The sequence below is a fragment of the Amborella trichopoda genome, chromosome 6 (genome assembly GCF_054954075.1).
Source record: "Amborella trichopoda isolate Santa Cruz 75 chromosome 6, AtrichopodaSantaCruz75HAP2 v2.0, whole genome shotgun sequence".
NCBI lineage: Eukaryota > Viridiplantae > Streptophyta > Magnoliopsida > Amborellales > Amborellaceae > Amborella > Amborella trichopoda.
Genome location: NC_142341.1, coordinates 10605209 through 10619594, shown reverse-complemented (window position 1 = coordinate 10619594; position 14386 = coordinate 10605209). Strand labels below are relative to the sequence as shown.

The 14386-nt window shown below is 42.4% G+C and overlaps 1 protein-coding gene across 4 annotated transcripts in view; it reads right to left on the bottom strand.

Moving 5' to 3' along the window:
* Nucleotides 1-14386, bottom strand: part of LOC18438067 (uncharacterized) — a 40565-nt gene that overhangs the window by 10288 nt on the left and 15891 nt on the right. For all 4 annotated transcript variants that reach the window (XM_088869712.1, XM_006848259.4, XM_088869714.1 and 1 more), the window contains one exon: nt 2503-2604. In XM_088869712.1, coding sequence (XP_088725838.1) covers nt 2503-2604 — 102 coding nt within the window. The remainder of the gene's footprint in view (nt 1-2502; nt 2605-14386) is intronic.

Below are 14386 nucleotides of genomic sequence, written 5' to 3'. Positions count from 1 at the left end.
GATGGCTCTGCTCCAAGATTTGAGAGCTCCTTTGAGAAGCTGAATTTTCCTTTGAAGGATAAATCCCGCTCTCCCCGAGACCTGAGAATCGAAGGATGTCCACCAAGATTTTACACAGGATTTAACAAGGGTTGGGAGGTCCTTCTCAAGAAGCCAATGCAGTTCGAAACGGAAGGGTGGGGGCCCCTATTTATAGCATTCATGTCGAGAAGGATGGGACAGTGGTCCAAAGTAGGTTTGGATAGGGCCAAAGATAGCGATCTAGGGAAAAGTTCCTCCCAATTTGCTGAAATCAAGAACCTATCGAGTTTAGAGAGAATGGGGTTAGAGCAATGGTTGGACCAACTGTAATTGCAGCCTTGAAGAAGGATATCAATCAGCTGATTACGGTTTATAAAATCTGAAAAATCCCTCATTTCTTGGGTGATAGAACACGAGGAGCTCCTCTCGTGGGACCAACGGACCACATTAAAATCTTAAATTGAGTTTTCTTATGTTTTTCTTAATAGGTAATGGCTTAATCCTTTAATCTTATGTATTTTACAGGTTTGTTGATTAGGTGATTTTGATTGATTGATACTCGATAAAGGCTTAAAACTTTGTCCTAAGAACTCCTTTGTTATTTTGGTTTAGGTGGGTGGGGAGTTCAATATTTATGTGGATTGTGAGGGTACCCTGTTCCTGGGCGGGCAGCGGCCAGGCACCCAAAATGCCTAAGTGGGCGCCTGTGTTTTCTTGAACACTGATCATAACCCATCCAGGTCATCTCCGCATGATGAAATAATGGATAATTGACATTGCAACACTAGAGAGAGGAGGGAGGGGCTCTATTGGGTGGGTTCCACAATCCATCATTTCAATGGACAATCATGACCCCTAATGTAGGGTGGTTTTCCAAACTCCATTGGACTATAATACACTTCCATTACATCTCTTCCAGCATTTAATTTAATCGCTTCCTTTTTGGCAGGTAACAAGAACCTCTTTAAGCAAACAGAAAGTGCATACTAACAGTATGCATTATGAATTACTTGAGTCCCTGAGAGGCATGGACCGCCAACTGCTAATTCAGACACCATGAGACAAAACAACCATGTAGTCCTAAGCTAGAAGGCAGTTATTTTTCTTTCAAACTCTATTCATAAAATTTAAGGAAAAATTCATATAGAACCCTAATTCCTCATATTATTTCATGGTAGACCCTCATGCCGTTTTTCTTTCAAGCGGCATAAAGAAACCCCTAAAGATTTCACCGTACCCCCTCATCTCTTATCTCCCTCCCAAAAACTTTTTTAACCCTCTTTTTCCCTTTCCATCCATTAAGAAAGTTTTTGGGTTGAAATGGTATAAAAAGATTTTTTTTGTTAATTTTTATGATCAAAAGTCAATAAAAGAGGGAGATAAGAAATGAGGGGGTATGGTGAAATCTTTAGGGGTTTCCTTATGCCACTTGAAAAAAAAACAAAAAGAGGGTCTACCATGAAATAATATGAGGAATTAAGGTTCTATACGAAATTTTCCCTAAAATTTATACCATAATTTTTTTCTAAAAATTATCATTACATTATTATTGCAACAAATCATTTTTTACAAGAACAATCTATGCCATTATCTCCCTAGAAATTTTATATTTTACAAGAAACAATTACATGTGGAAATACAATAAAAAAACCATGCTCAAAACCTTTGATTTAACAAAGATTTTATGTTCAATATCTTCATAAAGTTTGGATCTCAAGGGGAAGTTCTATACGATGGCTGCAAGACCAGCCATGCTCTACGGGATGAGTGTTCGGCGGTCCAGAAACATCATATCTGTAGAATGAGTGTAGCTAAGATGAGGATATTGAGAATGATGAGTGGCAAGACAAGGATAAAATTCAAAATAAATACATCTGAGGGAACTTAGGGGTACCTCCAATAGGTGAGAAGATGAGAAAAAGTATTACTTAGATAGGCGGGTTATGTGCAGCGTCAACCTAGAACAGCACCGATTAGGAGGGGCAATATGGTTCAAATAGAAGGCTCTAAAAGGGCAATGTAAAGCCCCAAGAGGACATGGATGGAAATAGTGACAAGAGATATGGTGACTTATAGTCTAATTGAGGGTATGACCCTTATAGAGCGTAATGATGGAACAAGATTCGTGTAGCCGACAACAAACAGTTGGGATACGGCTCAAACAATGATCTTTGTAATATTTGGATCTTTTTCATACCTCAATACAACACTAATATAAATGGGAACAGATACATACAAGACAAACTTTCAATAAAATTAAAAACTTCAAGCCAAGGTACATGAAAGTAATATCTACAAAAACAATTTCGAAAAAAAGGTAATATCTGCAAAAACATTAAATAATTTTTTTTGAGATCAAGGAACACGATCACAGTAAAGATCTAGTGAGAAAAATCACTTGCCAGGATAGAAGCTTTTCAAAAAAAAGGGAGGTTTTTCACAATTAAAAAGAACATAAAAGAATAAGGAGGGAAACCTTGCCTTGATAGAAAATGAAACTCGGTCAAGTTGCTTTCCTACAGTTGAGCAAGCATCTGAAAAGCCACGTCTTGTGACAAACATCATATCCGACAATTTCCAGCCCTGAAATACAGTGGAATGAGATCAATACTTTTGATATCTCATTACAACAAAGGAAGAGAAAATTAAAAATGAACATATAAGAATTAAAAAGACAATTGGAAATAATCTCTAAAACAGAAAACATCAAAATCAAGTTATTAATCAAGAAGCAAAGAAAAAATCAATAAAACACAACCACTATAGCTTTCTGGCAGACTCATGGAACAACACCTTGTTAGTGCAGTCCTGAAATGACCAAGTTTTCAAGTTTGTTTTCTCATGCATTTCACAAAATTCAGATCTTGAACTTTGAAGAAGTATATACATCAACTTTAATTTATAATGAAGTAGAATACAGCCTTGTAGAAGATTGAATAAATAATAGTAGAAAAACACATTGTCTAAAACTCTCCGGCCACCTAGGTGCTACCATACCCAGTATAACACTATATTTTTAAAAATATTATACATAAGTCTATATAGTTATGTATGACTGCATATAAAAAATCAACATAGAGCCATATGACAGAGTGGAAATTTAACATGGTCGCTCTGGAAAGACAACAAAATCCAACCCTATTCACCGATATTCCACTTCATGCGTAAGAAAGTATTTGGCTTAAGTGCCGCAGAATTGCTCAAAGCGAAACAAAACCAATTATGGTTTAGTTGCCATCAAGGTATCTAACATATATGAATTTTCAACATTCAATTATGTCAACTTGAAACAAGATATAGGATTGAGTTTATATCCAGATATAGTAAATGCTTCATTACCAAAGTAAACAAAGAAATCTAGAAAAATTGTATATGCATGGTTATCTATATGAAATCAACCTAATACAAATCTCAAAGAGAAGAATCCAAGTTACATAGCTCCCAAACATCGCAAGAAAACTTTGACAAGGGTATTCAAATACTCCCATGATCTGGATTGTACTGTTGCTTCAATGGAACTTAATAATGGACTTGGACTACAGAAAGGACTTTGATAGTCAAGATCTCTTCAGATTTGATCTAGAATATGCATATTGCACTTTTTTTCTTTTTTTGAATATGTTAACTCTATTAAGCAAAACGTAAGTACAAAAGGAAGACTAGGAGAGGGACTGGACACCCACATACGGCTTCCACCCAATACATAGGCTACCCACAGAACGGGTGCCTCATACAAAATGCACAGATAGCCCAAAAAATGCTTTACATAGCTGATTGGAAACCATAAACGAGAGCGATGCCATACGGGTGCCTCATACAAAATGCACAGATAGCCCAAAAAATGCCTTACATAGCTCATTGGAAACCATAAACGAGAGTGATGCCATACTAAGATAGGGAGACCAAGCAAAAAAACAGTTCCCTATGAGTTAATTAGATTGGCTTGAGATATGGTTGCGGCCGCCTTAGCTAAGGAATCAGCGTCACCATTTGCTTCTCTCCAAATGTGACCCCACGAGATAAGTGGAGTCCTACTGAGATGGGAAATTTTCTCAAAAATGTTGTCAAGCCTCTAAAGCCGGGAGCTGAGCCTGAGGCCCAGGAAATCAAGCAGAAAGAATCATCATCAATGGTTAGGGAATAACCCCAAGCATGGCCGAATTTTCTGAGTCCTTCCCGAAGGGCTGAAGCTTGCGCAACAATAGTGTCAGAGATGCCAATAGGGATGGAGAAAGAGCATAGAATGTTGCTATCATGGTCACGAAACAGGTCGCCAATACCTGCATGGCCAGGGTTTCCGAGAGAACAGCCGTGTCAAAGTTTAATTTAATTTGTCCCTCTTATGTTGTACTTTTTTAATATATATATATATATATATATATATATATGGAGAATGTTCCCCTTATGTAAATCCCATAATGCTGTCCACCAAAGGAGAGGGATATCGTCCTTAACAGCATTCGGGAAAAGCTATGTTACCTAGCCCCCCCAAAATTTCCCAAGCTTCACAAGTCGACAAGTTTTCATGTGTCGACATGATGCGACACATACAGACAGTTATGGCATGTCATTATAAAAAAGGTTGGAAACTCCAAACACGGAGTTCCCATTTTATGAAGCGAAAAATGGGCCAAACAAGAGGTCAACTCATGACCTCCAACTTTAAAGCCATAAGCTCTACCTCCAACAGTTGTAAGCCTTAAATGACAATATATTCAAATTTGAATTATTTTTTTGAGAAGAGTAAAATTTATATTAATATAATATAATTGTACAAAAATTTGTAAATATGTAGAAGGCATCCCACAAGCAAGTGCTCAAAGTACAAAAACATAGGGAAAAAAGAAATGTGCTCAGAATCAAAAAAATAATTATAAAACTTGGGCCAAAATCCTAATGCAGAGATTGGAAAGTGCCAGGGCTCCCATGAGGAAGGGGAAAAGGTGCTCCTATGCTGGAAATCCAAGAATGGGGCGGCCGAGGGAGAGAGAGTACAGTGATAAATGGCTAGAGCAAAGGGGAGGGAGAAGTTTGAGAGGAGAAGATAAGAGCAGGGTAGCAGCAGTTGATGAGCCAAGTTGCGGGAAAGGGCTTTGGGGCCGCCATACTATCGAATGCCTCGAAGCCTGTACCTGCAATTCAAAAGTGGGCTGCACTTCCTGCCTGTGGTGCTGGGTATAGAGGTGAGCAAATGAGAATAAAAGGAAGAGGAACAAGAGTAGGGGGAGAAAGTGAAGAGAGAATTAGTAGGAAGAGAATAGGGTAAAGAAAAAAAGAGAAGCGAGAGCAGAGGAAGAAGAATAGGAAGAGCAAAGAGGAAGGAAGCGAAGAAAAGGAATACAAGAGAGCACCGAGGAGAGGGTTAGGGTCAACAGAAGTGCCTTAGAGAGGGAAAAGGGGCAGACAGGTGAGAAAAAACGAGGGGTCGAAGTGGGAGATAAAGGAGAAGATAGGGGAGAGAGAGCATGACATGAGACTGTAAGAGGGCAGAAACTGATAAAACCATATTGCTGACTTAACATTCCTTTTTCCTGTTTACAGGAAAAAAAATTCTTCTTTTTCTTCTCTTTTTTTTATTTTTTTTTCTTTTCCTTCTCTTTGTTTTTCCGGTGGTATAGTAACCGAGAGAAGGACGACTTGGAGAGGAGAGGAGAGAGAACAAAGAAGGGGAGATGAAGCAAAGAGAAAAGAAAAGAGTTGGGGAGAATTGGAGCTAGAACCTGGAGGTGCGAGTGCCGCATCTTTAGCAAGCCTATCTGTTGATGCATTAGCTTCTCTGCAAATGTGCCTGAAAAGTGGTAAGGAATTGCAAATGACAGAAATCTGGTCAAAGATGGGTGCCAAGCGCCACGGGGGCTGGCTAAGTTTTGAGGCCCAAAGGATTAGTGTTGTTAGATTCAGCCTCTAATAAGATCCCTGCGAATTGGTGCACCATTTGAGATGCTCTCTTTGGACCTTCAAGTAAAGCCAGGGCTTCCGCTGTGGTAGAGTCAAGAGTTCCCAGGTGACCTGAGAAGGAGAGGAGAACTCCTTCGCTATTGGCAAGAGTGTCACCAAAAACCGAGGATCCAGGATTACAAGGGAAGAGCCATCAGTGTTGACTTTAAAGAAACCAACTGGAGGAGGACTCCAAGCAGCCCTAAAAGTAGGTGGGGGAGAGGAGAGGGAAAGAAGGCAACCCCAGGTAGCCCGAAAATTGGTTAAAGAGGGAGATTTGTAAACAGGAATAGCCTTGGCCCTGAAGGAGATCAAGGCCAAATGGATTCAAAGACAGTGGAAATGTTTCCAGCAGTTCACCTGAAGATTCCAGAGGTCCTAACCAACAAACCAAAGCAGAGCCAGTATAGAGATGCGCCATAACCTGCGACCACTTCTAGGGGATGGAAGCCCAAACATTGTTGAGAAGAGTTGGGGAAGAGAGGCAGGGGTGCCCCATTGTAGGCCAAGGAGTTGGATGAGGGAGGACCACAAGGAGGAAGCCATCTCACAATGGAGGAAGAGGTGAGGAATGTTTTCCTCACCATTAAAAAGAGACTGCAGCAGTTGGGCAGCCCAAAGCCACACTTTGAAGTTGATCTAGAGTCAGGACTTTGCCATGGATAAGAATCCAAGTAAAAGCTTGGACCTTAAGAGGGACGGGAATGGCCCAAACTTTGTTAAGGAGAGGAGAGAGGTGCAAAGGGGGAAGGAGGGAAGAGTAGAATGAGGATACACTGAAGACGCCAGATGGGTTGGGAGCCCCTATTATAGAATCTTCATAGGTTAAGGAAGAGAAGAATGGGGAGAGGAGGGAATTAAGAGAGCTAATCTCAGAGTCGATCAAATTTCTTATGAAAATAGGAGTCAAGATCAAAGAAAAGCCCATGCGTTCCACATATGTGGCCACAGTAGCACCCTGATCACTAGCAAGGAGAAAGAGAGGAAGAGTTGTCCTAGAGGTTGATCTCCGATCCACAAATCTTTCCAAAATTTATCTCTAGACCCATCCCCTATTTTAAATCAGAGGAACGTATTAAAAGCAATCTTGGAGGAGGATATAGACTTCCAAGCACCAGAGGCACGGTGCAAAGGGGAATAGGGACGCCACCCATCCTCTTAAATGCCAAATTTAGCTGAAATGACATGTTTCAAAAGGAAAGGGTGTGGGGACGTCAATCTGCACCACCATTTACCTGAAAGGGCAGATTTCATGAGGGTTAACTTCCTGATGCCCAGACCACCACACTTTTTGGGGGTGCAGATTGTATTCCAAGCAATATGGTGAAATTTATGCCCTTCGTATTCCCCATTCCAAAGGAAATTCCTCATGATTATCTCTAAACGAATGGCAAAAAAGTAGGGTACCCTGAAGAGAGACATCTGGTATATAGGAATGCTGGCGACGCAGCTTTGACGAGGGTGATCCTAACTCCAAGAGACAAGAACCTACCTTTCCAGTTTGCCAACTTCCAAGAGAACTTTTGTAAGATATTGTCCCTAAGATGTTTCTTAGGTTTTACCTAAATAGAGGGGAAGGCACACATAGGAGGGAAGGTGCTCAAAAGCACAACCTAAATGATCAGCTAAATATTGAATTTCGGTTTATGGGACCCAAACACCTATAATTTTAGTTTTGGTCATGTTGACCTCCATCCCAGTAGTCAGCTCGAAGAATTTTAGGAAGAGCCAAAGACTATCAAGTTGTGAGGGTTCAAGCCCACAAAAAATGAGGCTGTCATCAGCATACAGGATATCGGAGATGATGGGGCCAACTCTAGAGGTTTGAAATCCTGTAAGAAGATCCTGATTGAACAGTCTGGATTGGAGATACAGACTTTAATTCAAGGTCTCCACCTCGGGCCAAAACCCATGTGACTTTGGAGTTCATCTAGTAGATCCCAATCCATACCGTCATAGGCCTTTTCCCTGTCTAACTTGATTACCAAGCCTCTAGATTCAGAGGCATGCCTACAGTGAATAGCTTTATGGGCTACTAAGGCACCATCAAGGATCTGCCTGTTAGCAACAAAAGCCGATTGTGTAGGGGAGATGACCTTAGGCAACACCTTTTGAAGCCTAGAGGAGAGAACCTTAGAAAGGATCTTGTAGGCGGAGTTGAGGCTAATAGGGCGGAAATCCCTCACTTTTTCTGCCCCTTTCAACTTTAGGAACTAAAGAACTGAAGGTACAATTCAGAGTAAAATTGAGACGACCTCTGCGATAAAATTCATTGAAATAAGGCAAAGAGGTCTGGGGCAGGGGTTTCCCAGAATTCCTGGTAGAGAACCACTGGGAATCCGTTCGTGCCAGGGGCTTTGTCCTTGCAAGCTAGAAGACAGCTTGATGAATCTCTTCTTGGGAAAAGGGTCTTTCTAGACAAAGATGTCCTCAGGGTGAAGGCTAAGGAAAGTAAGGTCACCAAGTAAGGGTTTGGGTGTGAAAGGGGAGGATAAAAGGATTTTGAAGAACCTAACAAAGATCTTAATGATGTGCTCGGGCTGTGAAAAAGATCTATCTCCTACCATAATGTGGGTAACGGCAGTACCACGCCTCCTGGAACTAGCAATTTTATGGAAAAAGGTGGTATTCCTATCCCCAACCATAAGCCAATTAATTCTGGATCTTGAAGCCATAAAGTTTCTTCATGTTAAAGGAGGAGAAAGGGATTATGTTTGGCCGACTGTCTGTCCAAGGATTCTTAGGCAGAGAGGCGTCTAGATTCTTCAAGGAATCTATACTCTAGATCCAGACCGAATAAGCTTGAATGTTCTGTCTAAAGTTACCCGAGAGGTTACAGCTCTATTCTATTATGAAGCTTTTAAGGAGTCGCAGTTTTTTCAAAAGTTTGTCTCCCGCCCATCCAGTTACGGAATAAGAGGACCACCACATCCTCACAAGTTGAGGAAAAGAGGGTTCTTCTAACCAATAGAGTTCAAACCAAAAAGGCTGGATGGAACACCTAATAAGGTTGGTGTCTAGAAGGATGGGTTTGTCGTCAGAGGTGATCTTGGGGAGGGCAAAGGAGCAAGTCCCTGGAGACCTAGCTTCCCACTCATTAGAGACGAGGAATCTATCGATTTTGGTCATTACAGGCTCAAAGGCCTGGTTTGACCACGTGAAAGAGGCTCCAAAGAGGGGGATATCTAAAAGGGGAATGCTATCAATGAAGTCCGAGAATGCTCTCATGGAAGCAGTGAGGTTGCCTACGGAGCTTTTCTCATGGGTTCAACTGGCAACATTAAAGTCACCACCAAGGACCTAGTGAATATTTGCAGCCGGAGCTTCAGAAAGCAGCTCTGGCCACAATTCTAGCCTCCTAGTAGGACAGTTAGGACCGTAAATGAAAGAGGCTTTGAGCAGCAAGTTATCTAAAATACTTCGAAAAAGGATATTGACCGAGAATTCTCTAATAGAAGAGGGCAAAACGTGGAAGCGAGTTGGGTTCCATAAAACCCAAATTCTCCAGCGACACCAAGAGAGTCCTTGGCAGTCCAACTACAGGGCTTCCTACCCCAGATCTCCTTAACCAACAAAAGATTAGGGACAGAGAGCTTAGTCTCGAAAAGGACAAGGAAATCGAGACTATGGCCCAAAACAAGTTAATGAACAGCACTCCGCTTGGCATGAGAGCCAAGTCCCCTAATATTCCAGCAGAGAACCTCATTTGGGGGCTGAGAAGTTCTCCATCTAGACCTCCTCATCATAGGGCTGTAAGAAAGAGAGGCTAGAAGAGGAACAGAAATAGAAGAGTGAGTGGGGTTGTCATAGTTGATAACCGAGTGCAGATTAGCAAGCTCTCTAAATCCTCTACATGAGTTTGGGAAGGGGTGTTACCTGAGGGGCTCCAGCATCTGCTCTAAGAGAGTCGGCAAGGTCGGAAATGTTACCATCTTACACCACACCCATGTTACGTATCGGCTCCCATTCCAGGTTCTCCTCTATCGATTCTCACCAGCTCCCTAGAGTCGAGTGAGGAAGGAGACTGAATATCCGAGTTGAACTCTTCCTGTTCAAGAGGAGCACCCACGGGTTGAGAGGGTCCAGTAGGGGAAGCTAGGGAGGGGGACGAAACAAGAGTGGGGACTTGTTCTTCATAAGGAAGAACCTGCAGATTAGGAGAAAGGGGAAAGAATTCAGCATGACATTGAAATTGCAAAGGTGGATTTGGAGTGAAAAAGTATTGAAGTGGGGGAATAACTGGAGGAATCCTACCTATTGACGAATTATGTGTGTTGATAGCTAGTCTCATCTCCAAAGGAAAGGGGTCAAAGCGTTCTCAGTCAAGTAGTCCCGTGCCCGTGGGATTCGCGAGGGTAGTAGAAAAGGACTTAGAGCACCGGAGTGGAAGGGGAAGTTTCAAAGACTTGCTGTGAAAATGGAGGGGAGGGGAAACCAAGGAAGTGTATGGAGCAAGAACTTTGGAATAGCAGTTGGGGGATAGACGTAGTGGAGGAGGGGGTTGGGGAAGGAGTGGAAAGAAGGCACGAGGGGCGTACAAGGCACAGCCTGCACCTATTAGGCATTTCTGGGGGGCAAGAAGGATTGGGTAAGGCTTGAGATGGGGAAGGATGGAAAAAGGGTAGGCGTGGCGAATAGGAAGAGGGGGGGGAGGCGAGCAAAAGAGGGGGAGGGGGAAGGGGAGGGGGAGGAGAAGGATGTTCTAGAGGATGAGAGAAAGTGAGGGGGAAGGAGGGTTAAACGAAGCCGCTGCCCAATGTTCCTTCGTCCCTACTCGCACCAGCAAAAGCCCCACCGCCCTCAACCAGCTTCTCAAGTGGATGATGAGGTGGAAGGATATGCAACTCCCTCCTCCTCCCAACTGGAACAAGATTTACAGCTTATACCTAAACCTGCACTTCCGAAACCCTCCACCGCAGCAAGCTTGGCCAACAAGCCTGTCCTTCCTCAGACCACCTTTGCTCAGGTGGTGTCCTCTGCACCGTCTCCTCCTCCTTCCAACCCCATTGCGCTCTGAACTACCCCTTTATAGCCCCCTTCGTCTCCTGCGCTTAGATCTCCACATCTACCCTTGATCCTTTCCACCCCGACAGAGGTTTCCGAACCTCTCAAAGTTAAACTCAGGTCCTCTCTGGTGGGTGTCGAGAAATGGGGTCAACGGACTTGCATAGACCCTCGCCTCGGTCGTCGCCGGCTGTCCAATGGTAGGATTCTCTTTAGTTTCCCCACTGAGGAGAGCACCCTGCATGATTCTTTGTCCTTCAACTTCAAGGGTTCCTCCATTAAGCTCTGCAAATGATCCCCGGCATACAGGTCTTTCAGAAAGCAAAAAGTCTGGGTCACTGTAGAGAACATACCCCTCCACGCTTGGTCTCCCTAAAGTGGCTGAGGCGTGCGGCACCCTGGTTGAAATTTTAACTGGAAGTCCATTGAAGTGCTTTCGTTAAGGTCCATCCTTCTTCTTGTCGAAGTCCTAGATACCCACCTCACCCCGCCTCATGTCTGGATAGAGGTTGAAGGTCTGTCCTTTCCTCTTCTCATCTCATGGTCCATGGCCTCTCCACCTTCTCCCAACTTCTTCAACCCCCCGGTTGGTCCCACCCCCAAAAGGCCCGACCCCTTAGATTGGAAAGCAGTTTCTAGTAAACGCCTCTATTCATGGTGACGCCACCGGCCGGGAGGCCATCTCCGCTCCTTCGCAGCGGTCAAGATTGCAAACCTCTGTCACTCAGTCGTCACCTGCTAACAGATGGTAGCCTTGACTGAACCAACTTAATCCCTGTGGCGATCCTGTCTCTCGCCACATCCTCACCCAGCTGGCTTTGGCTTCATGTGGCAATCATCTTCCTAGCGCTCCTAGCTCCCTCGTAGTTTGGCCCCCATCAAATATTATCCAGATAGGTGGCATCCCACAACCCCGCCACAGAAAAGGCATCATCATGAACCGACCCTGCCTCTCTGCTCCAGCCATCGGGTCAATTGGCGGTCGCTGGCTTGTCAGGGCACGCCAATAGCCCATTTAATGTTATCCCTCCTTCTTCAAATGAACCTCCCTCCAAGCCGCCCCATCACCGTCTGTAATGCCCCAAGAATTTACAATACTGATATTCCTGAGATGCGACAATCAAAACATATATACATCTCTTGATAGGACAAATTTACAGTGGCGAATTCTTACAAAGTAACAAAAGAAAGTTTAAGCACAACTACAATATATTCCAGATTGATCCTGACGAGCACTCAAAATGAAAACGCAGTTACCCTGAAAAAATGTTTACCATAGTTTGATGAGTTTGGCTACTCAGTAAGTGATCATCATAATCCTAAAATTAATCATGGTTGAAAGACATCAATATTTTCAAAAAAGAGATCTATTAATAGAAATGCATTAACAGTTTCACTTTCAAAAATGCATAATTAACTATAATCCGAATAATTGAAATGCATATGACATTTTAACGGCAGCGCATAATTCAAAGGATTTCACAAATTACCCTACTGACGTCCCAAGTAGGTCACCTATATACCCCATCAGCGTCCTGATGGGTCCACTTAATCCTATCGGCATCCCAGATAGGCCCACTTAATCCCTACAGGTCTATACCTCACCGGCGTACCGGATGTGTCCACTTAATCCCTACCGACGTCCCAGATAGGTCCACTTATACCTCACCGACGAATCAGATGAGTCCACTTGCAAACTTAAAGTATTTCTAAATCTTTTTAAACATTCGAAAACAGCAATATCATGTACTCAACATATCACTGAAATTATTAATATGAATTTCACTGAAACCATTAATAACAATTACTTTCAATAACATTTCAAAAATAACCAGTCAAATATGTTGGGTTCAAATGAAGAAAGGTAGCAGTTCGTAAAGACATTCTAGCATAATTGCCAATCTAATATGTATAGAAAAACTCTTATAGAAATTCAAGAATAGGGAATTATCACAATTTATGGGATGTCAATTCGCAAATAAACATTTCACAGACAATGCTATAATCAATTGCAAAAATATCAGTTTTCAAATAAGAAAACAATCATTTGCATATAAAATTTACAATGTCTTAATATTCAAAAACAGTAGAAAGAAATCTCACAATTTTACTAAAAGCAGAAATATCACATTTATCTAATAAGTTTACAGTATCTAAAATTTTCTAACAATAGACAAGAAAAATAAATAAATTGATTGTTCTAAGAATTTACAGCATTTAAGATTTCTAACATAGATAAAATATCACAATTTTATTAAAAAGATTATTAAAATAATGAGGTCACTTGTGCATAAAATTTATTGCGCCTAAAATTCATGATAATAAGCAGAAGTAATTATTTCATTTCATTTTTAAAAAGAACGGATTATTTTTCAAGATAATGAAATCACTTACCTAAAATGTTTGAGAGGGGGCTTCCGATAAAATTCGGCTAAAGAGAGAAAGAGCTCATTGCGTTTCGACTGGAGAGAGAAAGATCTCAAAAATTTTCTAGGGTGGGAGTCCTCGCCTCTCCTATTTAAATTCTTAAGATACCTTATTATATAATCTTATTAAATTACACCTCATACATGAGGTGTAACAATTATATTACACCTGAACGTTTAAAGCCCACGTCCACTAAAGGACGTGGCAAGGCAGCAAAAACTTAAACCAAAAGCTTTTGAAAGTAGTGATGGTCCCTAAGGACCATCATGCTCATATGGACCATCACTTATTAAAAGTTTCTTTTCTTTTTCTTTTTCTTTTTTTTTTAAAAAAAAATTTAGGATTATTACACTGTCCTTCTTGTGGACGACCTTCGACAGCTACCCCTCCAGAATCAATGTCAGGCTGCTACCCTAAGGTTCCTTCTGCCACCTCACCCCCCGCCCTTACCTCCCCTTGGCCGTCCAACCTACCCCCGCAACTTCCCCTGCCTCGCTTGGCGCAATGAACATGGAACCTTCGAATCCTTTCGAAGACACACTTCCACCGCCCCTACACCTTAAGATTCCAACCCAGCGTTTTCCCTCGTCTTCCTACCTACCACTACTCCCTCAACCCACTATTACCCATGCCTCCCCCTTAGACTGCTTTGTCCGCCCCTTACCCTCTCTTCACCCTTGCGCCCCTCCCCCGCCTATTCCACTTCCCTCTCTTCATCCCTTCAACGAAGCTCCTCTTCTAGATACCCTCTTCTCACCCTTCGACCCTCCCCTATATTAGTTGCAGCCCTCGGTTGACTCCCAGTCACCCTCTCCGTCTCCTACGCCAGAGGGTATCTGCGAGAGATGAAGTTCGAGAAATCCAACATCCCTTGCGAGATGTTAGAATTAGAATTTCTTTCGAAGGACCATCTGGTTATATTGAAATCCCCATCTCAGAGTGCCTTTATCAAAGAAAGACAGATTCTAGATGGGGCCCTGGTGGCGCACGAGTGCTT